The 14,111-nt window shown below is 34.6% G+C and overlaps 1 protein-coding gene across 1 annotated transcript in view; it reads left to right on the forward strand.

Annotated features, from left to right (window-relative positions):
• The window catches only part of lingo3b (leucine rich repeat and Ig domain containing 3b), a 54,012-nt gene extending 40,210 nt beyond the window's left edge, over positions 1-13,802 (forward strand). Inside the window, exons 2-4 of the mRNA XM_016464797.1 lie at positions 8,836-9,337; positions 10,974-11,389; positions 12,765-13,802. Coding sequence (XP_016320283.1) covers positions 8,864-9,337; positions 10,974-11,389; positions 12,765-13,692 — 1,818 coding nt within the window. The 5' untranslated portion in view covers positions 8,836-8,863 and the 3' untranslated portion in view covers positions 13,693-13,802. The remainder of the gene's footprint in view (positions 1-8,835; positions 9,338-10,973; positions 11,390-12,764) is intronic.
• Positions 13,803-14,111: the final 309 nt, after the last annotated feature.

Raw genomic sequence — 14,111 nt, forward strand, 5'->3', positions numbered from 1 at the left:
GCTCTCTCTCTCTCTCTCTCGCTCTCTCTCTCTCTCTCTCTGTGTGTGTGTGTGTGGGGTTGTGGGTTACATCGGGGCCGCATGTGATGTGATGGCAGTGCTCTGACCCTCCTCATGAATCACAGAGCATGAAACAGCCTCGCGGCGAGACACGCGTTCCTCTGCTGATTCGCTGCCGGCCACCGCGTTCGACAGGCCTGAGGAAGAGAAATACATTCAGATCAGTTTTCGAGGAACAAAACTACCAAATTCAGTCACTCACTCACCCTAATGATATTTAAACCAGTGATTATTCTGTGAAACATATTGTGGATCATAACAGTAGTTCATTACTCGTGCTATATTTCAAGTCTTCTGAAGTCATGTGATTCTTTGTGTGAAAAACACATATTTGAGCTGGTATTCATAAAGAAGCTTCCTTTTTGGCCCAGATCCTTATTATACTAATGGTTTGTTTAAATTATTATATTGCTGAATTAGCATTTATGTTTAAATAATTATATGTGTATTTATTTTTCATTGTATTTTTCTTTTAGATTTATATTTTTAATGTTTATTTGTTTTGTTTTTTTTTGATTGTTTTATTCATTTTTATTTATTTTTATTATTTTTTTTTTTTTATGAATTTTTGTTTTAGAATTTTAAAATTAGATTTTATTTTATTTTTCATTCGTATTTTATTTTTAGTATGTATTTGTTTTGTTTTAATGTATTTTATTTTTAATTATTTCATATTTATTTGAGTTTTTTGGCATTTAAACAAATTATTTTTAGTTTTATACTTTTTAAATTATAATTTATTTTAGAATTTAGAATTTTATTTTAGAATTAATTTTATTTGTCATTCATATTTTAATTTTTATATTTAATATTTATATTTATTTTATTTTAAATATATTTCATATATATTTTTCAGTTATTTGTTACTTACATTTGTTTCATTTAATTTAAATATTTTATGTTTTATCATTTTTTATTAAAAAAAAATGTATAAAAATGTTTTAATGTAATTTTTATTAATGTTTTTATTTTTTTATTTAATTTTTATTTTCATTTATTTTTTAACAGTCTTTGGGGCGACACTAGATGTGCATTAACATAATGTCACACTCTCTAGAGTTCTTTAACCTTTGACCCACTCACTCAGATATCATTTCACTCATTACACATCTTGACCGTACAGTCATAACTATCACATCGCACCGAAAGTCCTTCATATGTCCAGAAAATCCCTCTCAGCCAATGCAAACATTCAATTCCATTTCAGTCCAATTATAAATTCAGTTAGTGTTTCTCAATCTAATGAAGGTTTTGACAGATATTTGAATAAAAATCAGGTTTCTCCTTATCTCCTCTGTTAACATAAATGAAATGAGGTCAGTCTAGGAAACTCATCCCCGTTAGCCGCAGTGAATTCATTAGTTGTGAAGCTCTTATGGCTTTGTTATGAATGAGTTGACTAATTAACATACTGAAGCGTGTGTGTTTTTGGGCTTGTAAACACGTTCACTGGGGCTCGAGACCCCGACAAACAGCCAAAACACCAGCGGCTCTTGTGCATCTCCATGTGAAAGACCACGAGTGCCAGTCGCTCTATTTTTAGGACGTGAACGGAGTTCTGGCAAAGCTCTTTCCCTCCTCACTAAACTGAAGTAATCGGAGTGTTTCACCAAACCTCATGCGCTGTAAACAGCATGTCAGAGATGTTTTAATGTGTGTTCGGCGCGAGCAGCAGCCTGATGGACACGAACTGAACTCTGTTGTTTCTCTCACAGGAAAAAGCTGAAGATCATCACTTCTTTCATGAAAGCTTTCTCCGTCTGGTTCTCCAAAAATTTGCTCTAAAGCAGTGCTTGTGGGTAGTTGTCACATAACAGACATCTTTTTTTTTTAGAAAACATTTTTGGTTGAACTTTATCTGAATGTAGAGGAAAATTGTTTTAAGTGCTGGCCTTAATTTTTATTAAAGTTTGTACATTTTTGCACCATCGGGTTATAACAAAATTTTACCATTAGTAAAATTACTAATGCTAATTTTAAATTATTATATTATTGAATTAGCATTTATGGTTGAATTATTATGTGTGTATGTTTTTTATTTTATTTTTATTTATTTTACTTACATTTTTATATTATTTAAATGAAATTTTTAATTTATTATAATTTTTTTTTTTATATTATTTTTATGTTGTTAATTTTTTATTTTATTTTTATAATAATTTATTTTATTTTTGAAGAATCTTTGCAGCCATTATTCTTGGACTCCACTTTTTTCGATATTTTTAAAAATTTAAATTTATAAATTTAAATGTTTTATTATTATTTTTTATTTTTATGTGTTTTTCATTTTCTTTTATTATTTTCTTTTATTTTTGAAGAATTTTTGCAGGCTTTATCCTTGGACTCTGTTCTATTTAAAAATTTGAGTCGAATTTATTTTCATTTTTATTTATGCTTTTTTATTTTCTTTTTATTCATTTTATTTTTGAAGAATCTTTGCAGGCTTTATCCTTGGACTGCACTCACTTTTTTAAATATTAAAAAAAAAAAGTTTTTAGGTTGAGCTCCGTCAGAATGTATAAAAGAAAATAGTTTTAGGTATTCATCCTTATTATTAAGTTTTGCATCATTTTGCATTTAAAATAGTCTTGTGGTGTGACAGATGAATAGTTATTCATAATATTTAAATTAGTCTTGTAATGTGACATATGAATATTTAAATGCCCAAATATTCCATATAGTCTCAATTAAATGAAGTCATGAAAATAATAGATGTATTTAATTTTTTTCAATTAATATGCATGTATAATAAATCTAAACCTTGGTTGCTAAGATGTTGCTGTGGAGTTGCTAAGGAGCTTTGGTTGGCTGCCAGGGTGTTGCCATGCGGTTGCTAGGCAATGCTAAACCTGCCCTGTGTGGTCGCTAGTCTGTTTTTCACCCGTTTTATTGTCCGCCAAGTGAAAGCCATCAGATGGATTGGTAGTTTAGCATGTCACTGCCATCATGTGATCAGTCCGTGTGTTTTAAAAGCCCAGATTGTAGCCCTGTTTCATGTTCAGTACTAAACTGTAATCGTCTCCAGGCCAGCTGAGTCGGCTTTTGTCTAGGCTTTCAGAAGAAAGGTCATAAATTAGAAGACGGACAGATAGAAACACCACGTGGTGAATGTCAGTGAAATAAATCCATGCCTTTTCTCTCTCTGACATGTTTGTGTTTGGCCATTTTTATTTCTGAATGTAAGTACATGATGGCATTTGCATTACACACACAGCTTGATGCTCTTTCTATAAATCAAACGGCTGATACACAATAAATCAGGAGGCTGTGTTTGCTGCCAGCACTTCATGTCCTCCCACACGCGTGTCTAACATCACGCATGAGATCTGCATTCGTGTCACTGATAAAAGCACCATCAGCTGCTCTCTCTGTGTGTGTGTGTGTGTGTGTGTGTGTGTGTGTGTGTGTGTGTGTCGCCACACGTCACTTTTTTTAACAATGCTTTCTTTGCATTATAAAATGTTAAAAAATATTGTTTTATATTTAAAATATATTTCCCCTTAAACAGCTTCAACATCTGTGATTTACCAAATGTCAATGAGTTTGAAAGGTTGTTTAAAACAAGGTAACAGATGTCAGAAAAAGAATAAAGAATGAAGATGTGCCTGAATGATTGCATTTAAATTGATTAATTTTGTTGAAATAATTTGTTTGTTTCTGTAGCAATGACAGCACTGAATCAGAGATCAATGAGCCCTCCTCCCACACTAATGCTGTCTAAGTTATTCAAGAAAATTCTCATCCCGGTAGCCAAAGGGCACAACTACTGTTATCAGTGTCAGTCTTCTCTTCTTTACATTTCAATCTGTATAAACCCTTTCCCTTTAAATTCAAGAACTCTGAGATCTTCTTACAACTTTGACAACGTTCTGTTGTGTATGTGTGTGTGTGTGTTAGCATTAGTTTGAAGGACATTTCTTTATAACCCTGCATTGACTTTGTGTATAATACTTGTGGAATGCATAAAATAAAGCACACTGCAGTAATGCATCCCATGATGCAGCAACCTTGACCTTCTGTTCCAGTGTGACAAATGAACCATGAGTAATTACAGCAATGGTTTTCAACATTTTCACTGTGTATTTGATTAGGCTGCAGACGTTGTTTTCCCCCAACAAAAGTTAAAATAAATGATTTCTCCAATAATAACTGTATTGATTTATACATGCATCAGTGGTTGCTGTTTATATATGCATAATGCTTAATGTTTCACATCCTTCCGTCAACTCTACTGGGTTAGTTGAAATATTGCATGTAAAAAAAGTTTACATTACATAACAAAAAAGGTGGCACAGTAACACTTCTGAAGTGGCATTTAGGTGCCTTTACACAGACAGTTTAATGCTGCTCAGAGGTGGCATAAATGATTTACACAGCAATTATAACTGCATACTTCGATATTAGGGGCTAAGCAGGAAATCTTTAGTCTGGCTTTAATGCGGCATTGCATCTTTACACTTTATTTTGAGCAGGCACAGAGCAGCCTTAACTCAGCTTAATGCTCAGACTAATTAAACTGCAAAGGTGGCACAGAAGCACTTCTAAAGTGGCATTTAAGTGTCTTTAATGTGGCTCAGAGGCAGCATAAATGCATTTACACTGCAATTACAATTGTACACTTTGACATTAAGGACAGGTGAGTCAGAGCCTGTATAATTTTGTCTGGCGTTTACATTGAACTTTACATTGAACTTTACATGTCTTTACGCTGAGTTTTGAGCAGGCACAGAACAGCCTTAACTCAGCTGTGTAAAGATATCTTAAAGTTCTACATCACTATTAATTGTATTGTAATGTTTAATACTGCTCAGAGGTGGCAGAAATGCTTTTACTCAACACTTACAACTGTACACTTTGATATTTAGGACTGAGGTGGGTCTGAGCAGGCATAATTTAGTCTGGCTTTTATGCGGCATTGCATCTTTACACTATATTGAGCAGGCACTGAGCAGCCTTAACTTGGCTGTGTAAAGACACCTTAAGAATGTTCTACCTCACTCTTATGTAATGTTAATGCTTAGACAAATTAAACTGCAAAGGTGGCACAGAAGCGCTTCTGAAGTGGCATTTAGGTGCCTTTACACTGACAGTTTAATGCTGCTCAGAGGTGGCATAAATGCATGTCCACAGCAATTACAACAGTTTTGTATGGCTTTTAAACAGCGTTTTGCACGCTTTTACTTTTTGTTCCAAACAACCAATCACTGTATATACTGGATTTGTTTTTCTTTTTCATTATTTGATTTATGATTTTGTTAACATCTATTATGGCATCACAGGAATATCTTCCTCCGCCCTGTAACCTCTATAAGTGCATCAGATGGAGGTTTAATGTGAATCAAAGACCTGCTGTGCTCCTTCCAGACCCACTCACTGTTTGACTTTGGCCGGCGTGAAGATGAGACGCTCTTGGCTCAAATCCTCGCTTTGGTATCCAAGCGCAGTGGCTCCGCGCCCAGTGACTCAACCTTTAACTGCGCGCCAGTGCAGGAAAAAACAGAAAAACAAACAGCAGCCATGTAATTTATTAGCACCCACTCCCGCTGATTCCAAATAACCTGATTAAATCTGCCCGTTACAGCCAGCTGATATATTTACCTTGTTCAATCTGGAATTCATCTCACTTACAGCAAAATCAATGGCTTAACTAGAGTATTAATGCAAGTGCATTAGGAGTAACGGATTAAATAAACGAACGATAATTACTGAGCTGTACATCAAGTCAACATGACAACACAACAGTGCTATTTTAGTGCCATTGAGATACTGTTATAGTTTTTATTAATATTTTGAATCAGCTCTATTTTTAGATTTTCTGTTTTTATTTTAATTTGAGGTAAAATTTAGTAATTTTGTTGTGTGTTTTTGTCAATTTTAGTAGTTTATTTTAAACTACATAGTTAAACTAAATTAAAATGATAAATGTTCCATAACTGAAATATATTTTTTTTAAATTTCAGTTAACATTTTATTTCAAGTAACAAAAAAGGTTTTTTTTTTTTTTGGTTTTATTATAATAACCCTGCAACAAAAGCCATTTTACTTCTATAAAACGGTGACATTTTTAATACATAACATGATTTTCAACAAGAAAAAGAAATAGAATAAGATGAGACAAAAACATTTTTATTAGCATTTTTGTCTTGTTTTTCATAACAAATATCTAAAAAGAAATGTAAATCAAGATACAATAAATTAAGAAGCAAAGAAAATATTTTTTTTTCACTTTTTTTTTTTTCTAAAAATAAAGATAAAAAATAAAGTTTTGATAAAATAAAAAAAAATTTTGACCACGTTGACATAAGCATAAACTCCCTTGATGCATTTTTTCAGAAAACAAGACTTACTATTTCAAGTCATTTTTCTCAAGTAAAAAGTTTGATTTATGAATGTTTAGCGATATGTACTGGGAAACAAGACAAAAATAATTTTTTGCACTATAGGTGCAAGCATGAAAAATGGGAATTTCATACTAGAATTTAGAGTGAGGTTTTGAAAACTAAGAGGTTTTGATGATTTTGGCTGAAAAAGGGAAGGTCATTTTGGAGATGAATTATGAAAGCAAATATATTATGAGTGATTCATCGGGAATGAGACCAGAAAGTAAATGGTGTAAGTGTTGATTTTGAGGCCTGTGACTAAAATGCTGAAACTCAGACACTGTGTGACCTAGAAAATAAGAAACATGTTACAGACTCTGTTGTTTATGTGTTGTATTGGATTCTGAATGACTCAGTCATTGCAGTTAATTCACCACCTACATGATGTGTCACGTCTCCTGTTCTGTTGTGATGAAGATCGGTCTGATGTGGCGATAAGCAGCGCAGAGTCTTCACTTACCTCTTCTTGTGGCGTTTTTCAGCCTGGCATTAGTGTTATATAACTAGCCGAGTGCAATTCATCAGCAGTCTGTCCTATTATCAGAACATGTGAGGATGATAAACACTGTATTAGTATGCGCTGTTGGCTTTTCCAGTCAGTAACGCCGGTTCTTCTCTTACGTGGAAATGAAAAACTGCTGGCATGCCAGATATTAACCCCTTTTATGTAATGGAGGTTATGCATAATCATCCACTTGCATTCAGCCGGCGCTCGGCCTCATGGACTCTCAGAGGTTTTATGGGCATTTCAGGGACGATTTTCTAGGCCTGCTGCGATTACGTGATCAGATTAACGAACGAGTGCAGTGAGCCGAGAAATTAGCATGTCATGTGCAGAACACAACATGAGGCTATTCGAAACAATGTTTCTGTGTTTTTAGGTTGGCATCATTGGAACGATTTTAGGCACTTCAGGCGTACTTATTAAAAATGTCTGAATGCTACTGCATTAAACAGTAATATGCAACTAGATGAGTAAGGTTTGTGAACAAACTTTGAAGTTGGCTTGAGAAAGCCTAGCCTGAAAGTTTGAAGCAGTTATAGATGTTGCTAGCATGATTTAACATGTTGTTAGCATGTTGCCAGCATGCTTTAGCATGATTATCATGTTGCTAGCATGACTAGCATGTTACTAGCAAGTTTTTGACATGATTAACATGTTGTTAACATGTTTTTGACCTGATTAGCATGTTGCTATCATGTTATAGCATGATTAACATTTTGTTAGTATGATAAGCATGTTGCTAGCATGATTAACATGTTTTTAACATGTTAACATGATTAGCATGTTGTTATTATCTTTCTAGCATGATTAACATGTTAGCATGTTTTGACATGATTAACATGTTGTTAGCACTTTTTTAACATGTTCCTAGCTACCATGATTAGCATGTTGATAACATGTTGCTGTCATGATTACCATGTTGCTAGCATGTTTTAGCATGATAAGCATGTTGTTAGCATGACTAGCATGTTGCTAGCATCTTTCTAGTATGTTTTTGACATGATTGACTTGTTGCTAACATGTTGCTAACATGATTGGCATGTTGTTAACATGTTTACCATGTTGCTATCATCTTTCTAGCATGATTAGCATGTTGTTAACATATTGATAGCATGATAAGCATGTTGGTAGCATGTTGCTAGCATGATTAGCATGTTGTTAACATGTTGCTAGCAAGATTGGCATGTAACTAAAACTAAATAAACTAAAACTAAAAATTATAAATTAAAAAAAATTATATAGACATAAAAAATAATAAAAATGACAAACACAACAAAATTAATAATGAATAAAAACTATGTAGACATAATTAGCATGTTGTTAGTATGTTCTAGCATGATTAGCATGTTGCTAGCATTGTTTATACATTGGTTGCCTAATTTAGCATGTTGACCTAGAATAGTCATTTAAGATTTGCTGGTGATAGACTTTGATCACAGGAATAAATTACATTTTACAATGTATTCACATAGAAAACAGCTATTTTAAAGCCTTGGTGATCAGAAGAGACTTCTTTCAAAAACATCAAAAAATCTTAATAATTCCAAACCTTTGCTTTGAGATCAGTAGCATGTATATTAATAGTTGTACTTGTGTAATGATGTATTTGTGCATATGATATAGTAAAATCACTGACCTGATTACCTCTCTCTCTCTCTCTCTCTCTCTCTCAATTTCAATTTCAATTTTCAATTTAAGAGTGTTTTATTGGCATGACAAAAATTATACATTTGCATTGCCAAAGCAGTTGCAGCTGGACTGCTTACAAATAGTACACATGTATTAACAGAAAGAAAAAGAATAATAGTAATAATAACTCATAGAACACTGTCCGTATATCTGTGTATTATATATTATATATCTCTCTCTCTCTCTCTCCCTGGTTCTCAGGTGTGTACAGTGAAGTGGAGGGAGGCTCATGGCTTCATTATGGGGCCTGGGCCGGCTGGGGTGGCTGGGACTGGTTCTGGCCCTGACGGCCGTCCCGTGCGCAAGCTGCCCTCCTCGCTGTGACTGCGCGGCGCAGCTTCGCTCCGTGTCCTGCCAGCGAAAGCGCCTGTCTGGCGTACCGGAGGGCATCCCGACAGAGACCAGGCTGCTGGATCTGAGCCGGAACCGCTTGCGCTGGGTTGCTCCGGGAGATCTGGCTCCGTACCCGCGTCTGGAGGAGCTGGATCTGAGCGAGAACCTCATCAACACACTGGAGCCCAACGCCTTCGCCAGCCTGCAGGCCCTGCAGACGCTGAGACTCAGAGGAAACCAGCTGAAGCTCGTGCCCATGGGAGCCTTCGCACGGCTGGCCAACCTCACCACACTGGACCTGAGTGAGAACAAGATCGTCATCCTGCTGGACTACACCTTCCAGGATCTGCGCAGTCTCAAAAACCTGGAGGTTAGTCCCTATGAGTCAGTTCACTTGGTATACCAAGATAACTAAATAACTAAAACTGAAACACTGTTATTTTATTATCAGTCCAATACTATTGTAGTTTTATTAATAGTTAGAACTGTTTTTATTTTTATATGTTCTGTTTTTATTTAAATTTTTCTTAAGGTTTTAGTAATTTTTTGTTTGACTTTTCTTTTTCTTTTTTTTTATATATTTCTATATAGTTATTTTCCATTTTAGTTATTTTAGTATATGAAGTTAAACTAAATGAAAATGAGAAATGTTGCTAAAGTAAAATACCTTTTTTTTTATATAATTTGTTTTATTTCAGTTAACATTTATTTTATTTCAAGTAACAAAAAATTTTTAGTTAACCATAATAACCCTGAACTGAAATACAAATTAATAAAAACTATATAGACATGTTTAAAAAAAAAAACAAGAACTAATGAAAATGACAAAATCACTCAACAAATTTACTAAAATTTTAATTAAATTAATATTAAAACAGAAAATATAAAAATAAAAAATAATTCAAAATATTACCGTAATAAGATCTATAAAAATATCTCAATGATACTAAATAACATTGTGGGGAACTGCAGTGGGTTTATGAGCTGATAAAATGCAAATAATTTATTCAGTTGTATGTAAAATCAAAATAAATAAATGGGGCTGCACAATTTATCAAAATAAATCTACAAGCATGATATAGCTTAGTGTGATTTCCACAGTAAATGCAGCAAAAATCTCTTTATTTGAAGTAATAGTGTGAAATAAAATGAGAAAGATCAAATATTAGTTTTTTATTTTATAGTACAATTTTACAATTATTTTGTTTACCTGCATGTCATGTAAACATTAACTGACATCAGAGCGGGTTATTATCGTTAATGAAAACTAAAACCCCAAAAAAATTTCATTACGTGAAATAAAATATACATTGAAATTAAATAAACTAGAAAAACGTAATTATTTTATTTCAACTTGTTGCCAAGGCAACATTTCTCATTTTTGTTTAGTTTAAGTTGAAGTACTTAAATAACTAAAACTAAATAAACTAAAAACTATAAATTAAAATAAAAATAAAAAATTATATAGATATAAAAAATAAAAAAAAAGACAAAATTAATAATTAAAAAAACTATGTAGACATTTTAAAAAAGTAAAAAAAAAAAACACTACAAAATTACTAAAATTGTAACTAAAATTAAAATAAAACCAGAAAAATATAAAAATGACATCTATTTAAAATATTAACAAAAACTATAACTATATTAATAATAGTAAAATACCACTGCGTCATTCAACTAAATATTTTACGTCTAATGGCTTTAGTTGTCACAGTAGTTTGGGAATTGCTGTTGTGTAGTACAGCTTCATCTGCTAAATCGTTTTTTATGAAATCGTCAATATTACATAACTCTAAAATGTCAAATTAGCATTAAAATCCTAAATTGGGTTTATTCAGATATTGTGCATGTGTTCTGGAGAAAATCAAAAAAGCATTTGGTTCTTCAAATTCAATTCCTTTAGTTGTTACAATGTGCATTTGTAAGCTTGCTCGGTCTCCTCATTTTGTGCTTTGTAGAATCACTTTAACTGTTGTCGTAATAACCATTCTGTCCTTATTCTCCAGGTGGGTGACAATGACCTGGTCTACATCTCTCACAAGGCTTTCTCAGGACTGATCGGTCTGGAAGATCTGACCATCGAGAGGTGCAACCTGACGTCCGTATCCGGCCAAACTCTGTCTTACCTGCATAACCTCGTGACCCTGCGACTGCGCCACCTCAGCATCTCGGCCCTCGAGGACCAGAACTTCCGCAAGCTGTCTGCGCTGAGAGGCCTGGAGATCGACGGCTGGCCGTACCTCGAGTACATCTCTCCGCTGAGCTTCCAGGGTCTCAATCTGTCCTGGCTCTTCATCACCAACACCAACATCAGCTCGGTGCCGTCGGCCTCCTTCAGGAACCTGGCTTACCTGACGGCCCTGAACCTCTCCTACAACCCCATCTCCACACTCGAGTCCTGGGCCTTTCGAGACCTCATCAGGCCGGTTTACATGTAGTTTATATGCTTACCTGCATGTCATGTGACCATTAATCGTTTCACAGTTCCCTAAATCCCTAAAAATACAAGTTCAGCTTCATCTGCTTACATGGGAAAGGAGTGTGAAACTGTTTGTCGGGATTACATAACTTTAATGTGTCAAATTCACAATGAATTAGGTTTATTTAGAAATGATGCTGACAAACTGTATTTACATTTATACATTTAGCAGATGCTTCTATCCGAAGGAGAAACAAAAGCAATTCATCAAAGAGCCAACTCTTTTTAATATACAGTACAATGCCAGGTTTATTAGACAGCTAGATTGGAAAGGAAGGAATATATAGTATTGTACTACTAAATATATGTAGTATTTTTCATTGTTGTAATTTTGCTCTGTTTTTGTCGATTTAACTTTTTTTCTTTTGTTAGTTGGTTTTATATATTGAATTGTTTATAGAATAGTTGGTATATTTTAATAATTATTTTTTATAATTTAGTTGGCTTTTTTCATATTTTAAATCAATTAATTTTGTTTTTATTAAATGTCTATTTAGTTTTTCATTTTTATTTCAGTTTTTGAAATCATTTTCAGATTTATTATATATAGTATTTTTCATTTTATTTTAGTTAAAGTCTTAGTAATTTTTGGAATATTAGTAGCTTTTAGTTTTTTTAAAGGTCTGTTTAATTAAAAAAAAAAAGTTTTTTGTTTTCATTTTATTTTACTTAAACACATTTTTTTATAGTATTTTTTATGTCTGTTTAGTTTTTTTTTAGATTTTTTATTTCAGTTTTAGTTTAGTTTTAGTGATTTTTATATATATATATATATATATATAATATACATATACATTTTCTATATAGCCATTTAAATTGATTTTTATTTTATATTTTATTTTATCATTTTTGTCAGGGTTTTTTATATTGGTTTTATTAGTATTATAACATTTATATTAAATTGAATTGTTTTTTATAGTTTTAATCATTCATTTTAATCATTTTTTGGTGTGTTTTTTTTTCATATTGTAAATACTTTTTTTAAAATATGTTTATTAAATTTAATTTTTTTATTTATTTTTAGTTCTTTTCAGTTCTTTTCAGTTTTAGCAATTATATTTCAGGCTATATAAACATATACATATAATGTTAAAACAGTATTTTTGCAGGCTAGTCCAGATATTGTGCATGCGTTCCAGAGAAAAACTCAAGCAGAGACTCTCAGTCAAACATCAGAGGCAGGACTCCCATTCCTTTAGTTAACCATATTATGCATTTAATAAACCTGGTCCGTTTCCGTCCAGGTGCTGTCAAACATTTTACTCAATAAAACCACATTAATTGCGGTCATAGTAATAAAGCTGTCCTTGTTTTGCAGGCTGAAGGAACTTCACATGGTCAGCACCAACCTGCTCACCGTGGAGCCTCACGCTCTGGGAGGTTTGCGTCAGATCCGAGTCCTGAACCTGTCCAACAATGATCTGGTGACTCTGGAGGAGAGCTCCTTCCACTCGGTCAACAGCCTGGAGACGCTCCGTGTGGACGGGAACCCGCTGTCCTGCGACTGTCGTCTGCTGTGGATCCTGCAGCGCAGACGCACCTTAAACTTCGACGGGAAGATGCCGGTGTGCGCTGGACCACCGGAGGTGCAGGGATACCTGCTGAGCATGTTCACCGATTCGGCGTTATTCGACTACTTCACCTGCCAGAAGCCCAAGATCCGCAACCGGAAGCTGCAGCAGGTGACGGCTCACGAAGGCCAGCCGGTGTCGTTCCTGTGCCGCGCCGAAGGCGAACCCACGCCGGCCATCATCTGGATTTCGCCTCAGAGACGGAGGATCACTTCCAAGAGCAACGGCAGGATTACGGTTCTTCCCAGCGGGTCGCTGGAGATCCGTTACGCGCAGGTCACAGACAGCGGCACGTATATCTGCATCGCCAGCAATGCAGGCGGAAACGACACCTACTTCGCCACGCTGACCGTCAAAGGCCAGCCGGTGGATCCGGCGCTCTTCGCCAACCGCTCGCTGTACGCGGTGGACATCAACGACACCGGGCTCAACAGCACACGCGTTTTCCTCAAGTTCACGCTGGATTTAACCACCATCCTGGTGTCCACGGCCATGGGCTGCATCACTTTCCTGGGCGTGGTGCTCTTCTGCTTCCTGCTGCTGTTCGTGTGGAGCCGCGGACGAGGACAGCGCAAGAAAAACTTCACCGTGGAGTATTCCTTCAGGAAGACTGAGGGACCCACCACCACCGGCACATCCGGAGGCACGCGCAAGTTCAACATGAAGATGATATGAAACCACGCAGCCAGGGGCCCCCTGGGAGAAGCATAGACGCCCAACGCTAACACACACAGTGCTGAATCGCAGAAATACACACGCCGTATGATCGCAGAAACGTGACGACCGCGCAGTGTTATTTTAGTATCATTAAAATAGGATTTTATATATATATTCATATTTATGAATTGGTTTTTATTTTTATATTCTGTTTTCAATTTGCTTTGAGTTAGAGTTAGGGATTTTGTTGGTTTTATTACTTTTTTACTAGTCTGTTTTATTTTTGTGTGTGTATATATACATATATATATATATATATGTGTGTGTGTGTATGTGTGTGTATGTATATTCTGTTTTTATTTTAATTTTAGTTATTTTAATAATTTTGTTGTAGGTTTTTGTCACTTTTATTTATTAATTTATTAGGTTTTATTAGC

Source organism: Sinocyclocheilus anshuiensis, unplaced genomic scaffold (genome assembly GCF_001515605.1).
Source record: "Sinocyclocheilus anshuiensis isolate Anshui unplaced genomic scaffold, SAMN03320099.WGS_v1.1 scaffold1491, whole genome shotgun sequence".
Classification (NCBI taxonomy): Eukaryota; Metazoa; Chordata; class Actinopteri; order Cypriniformes; family Cyprinidae; genus Sinocyclocheilus; species Sinocyclocheilus anshuiensis.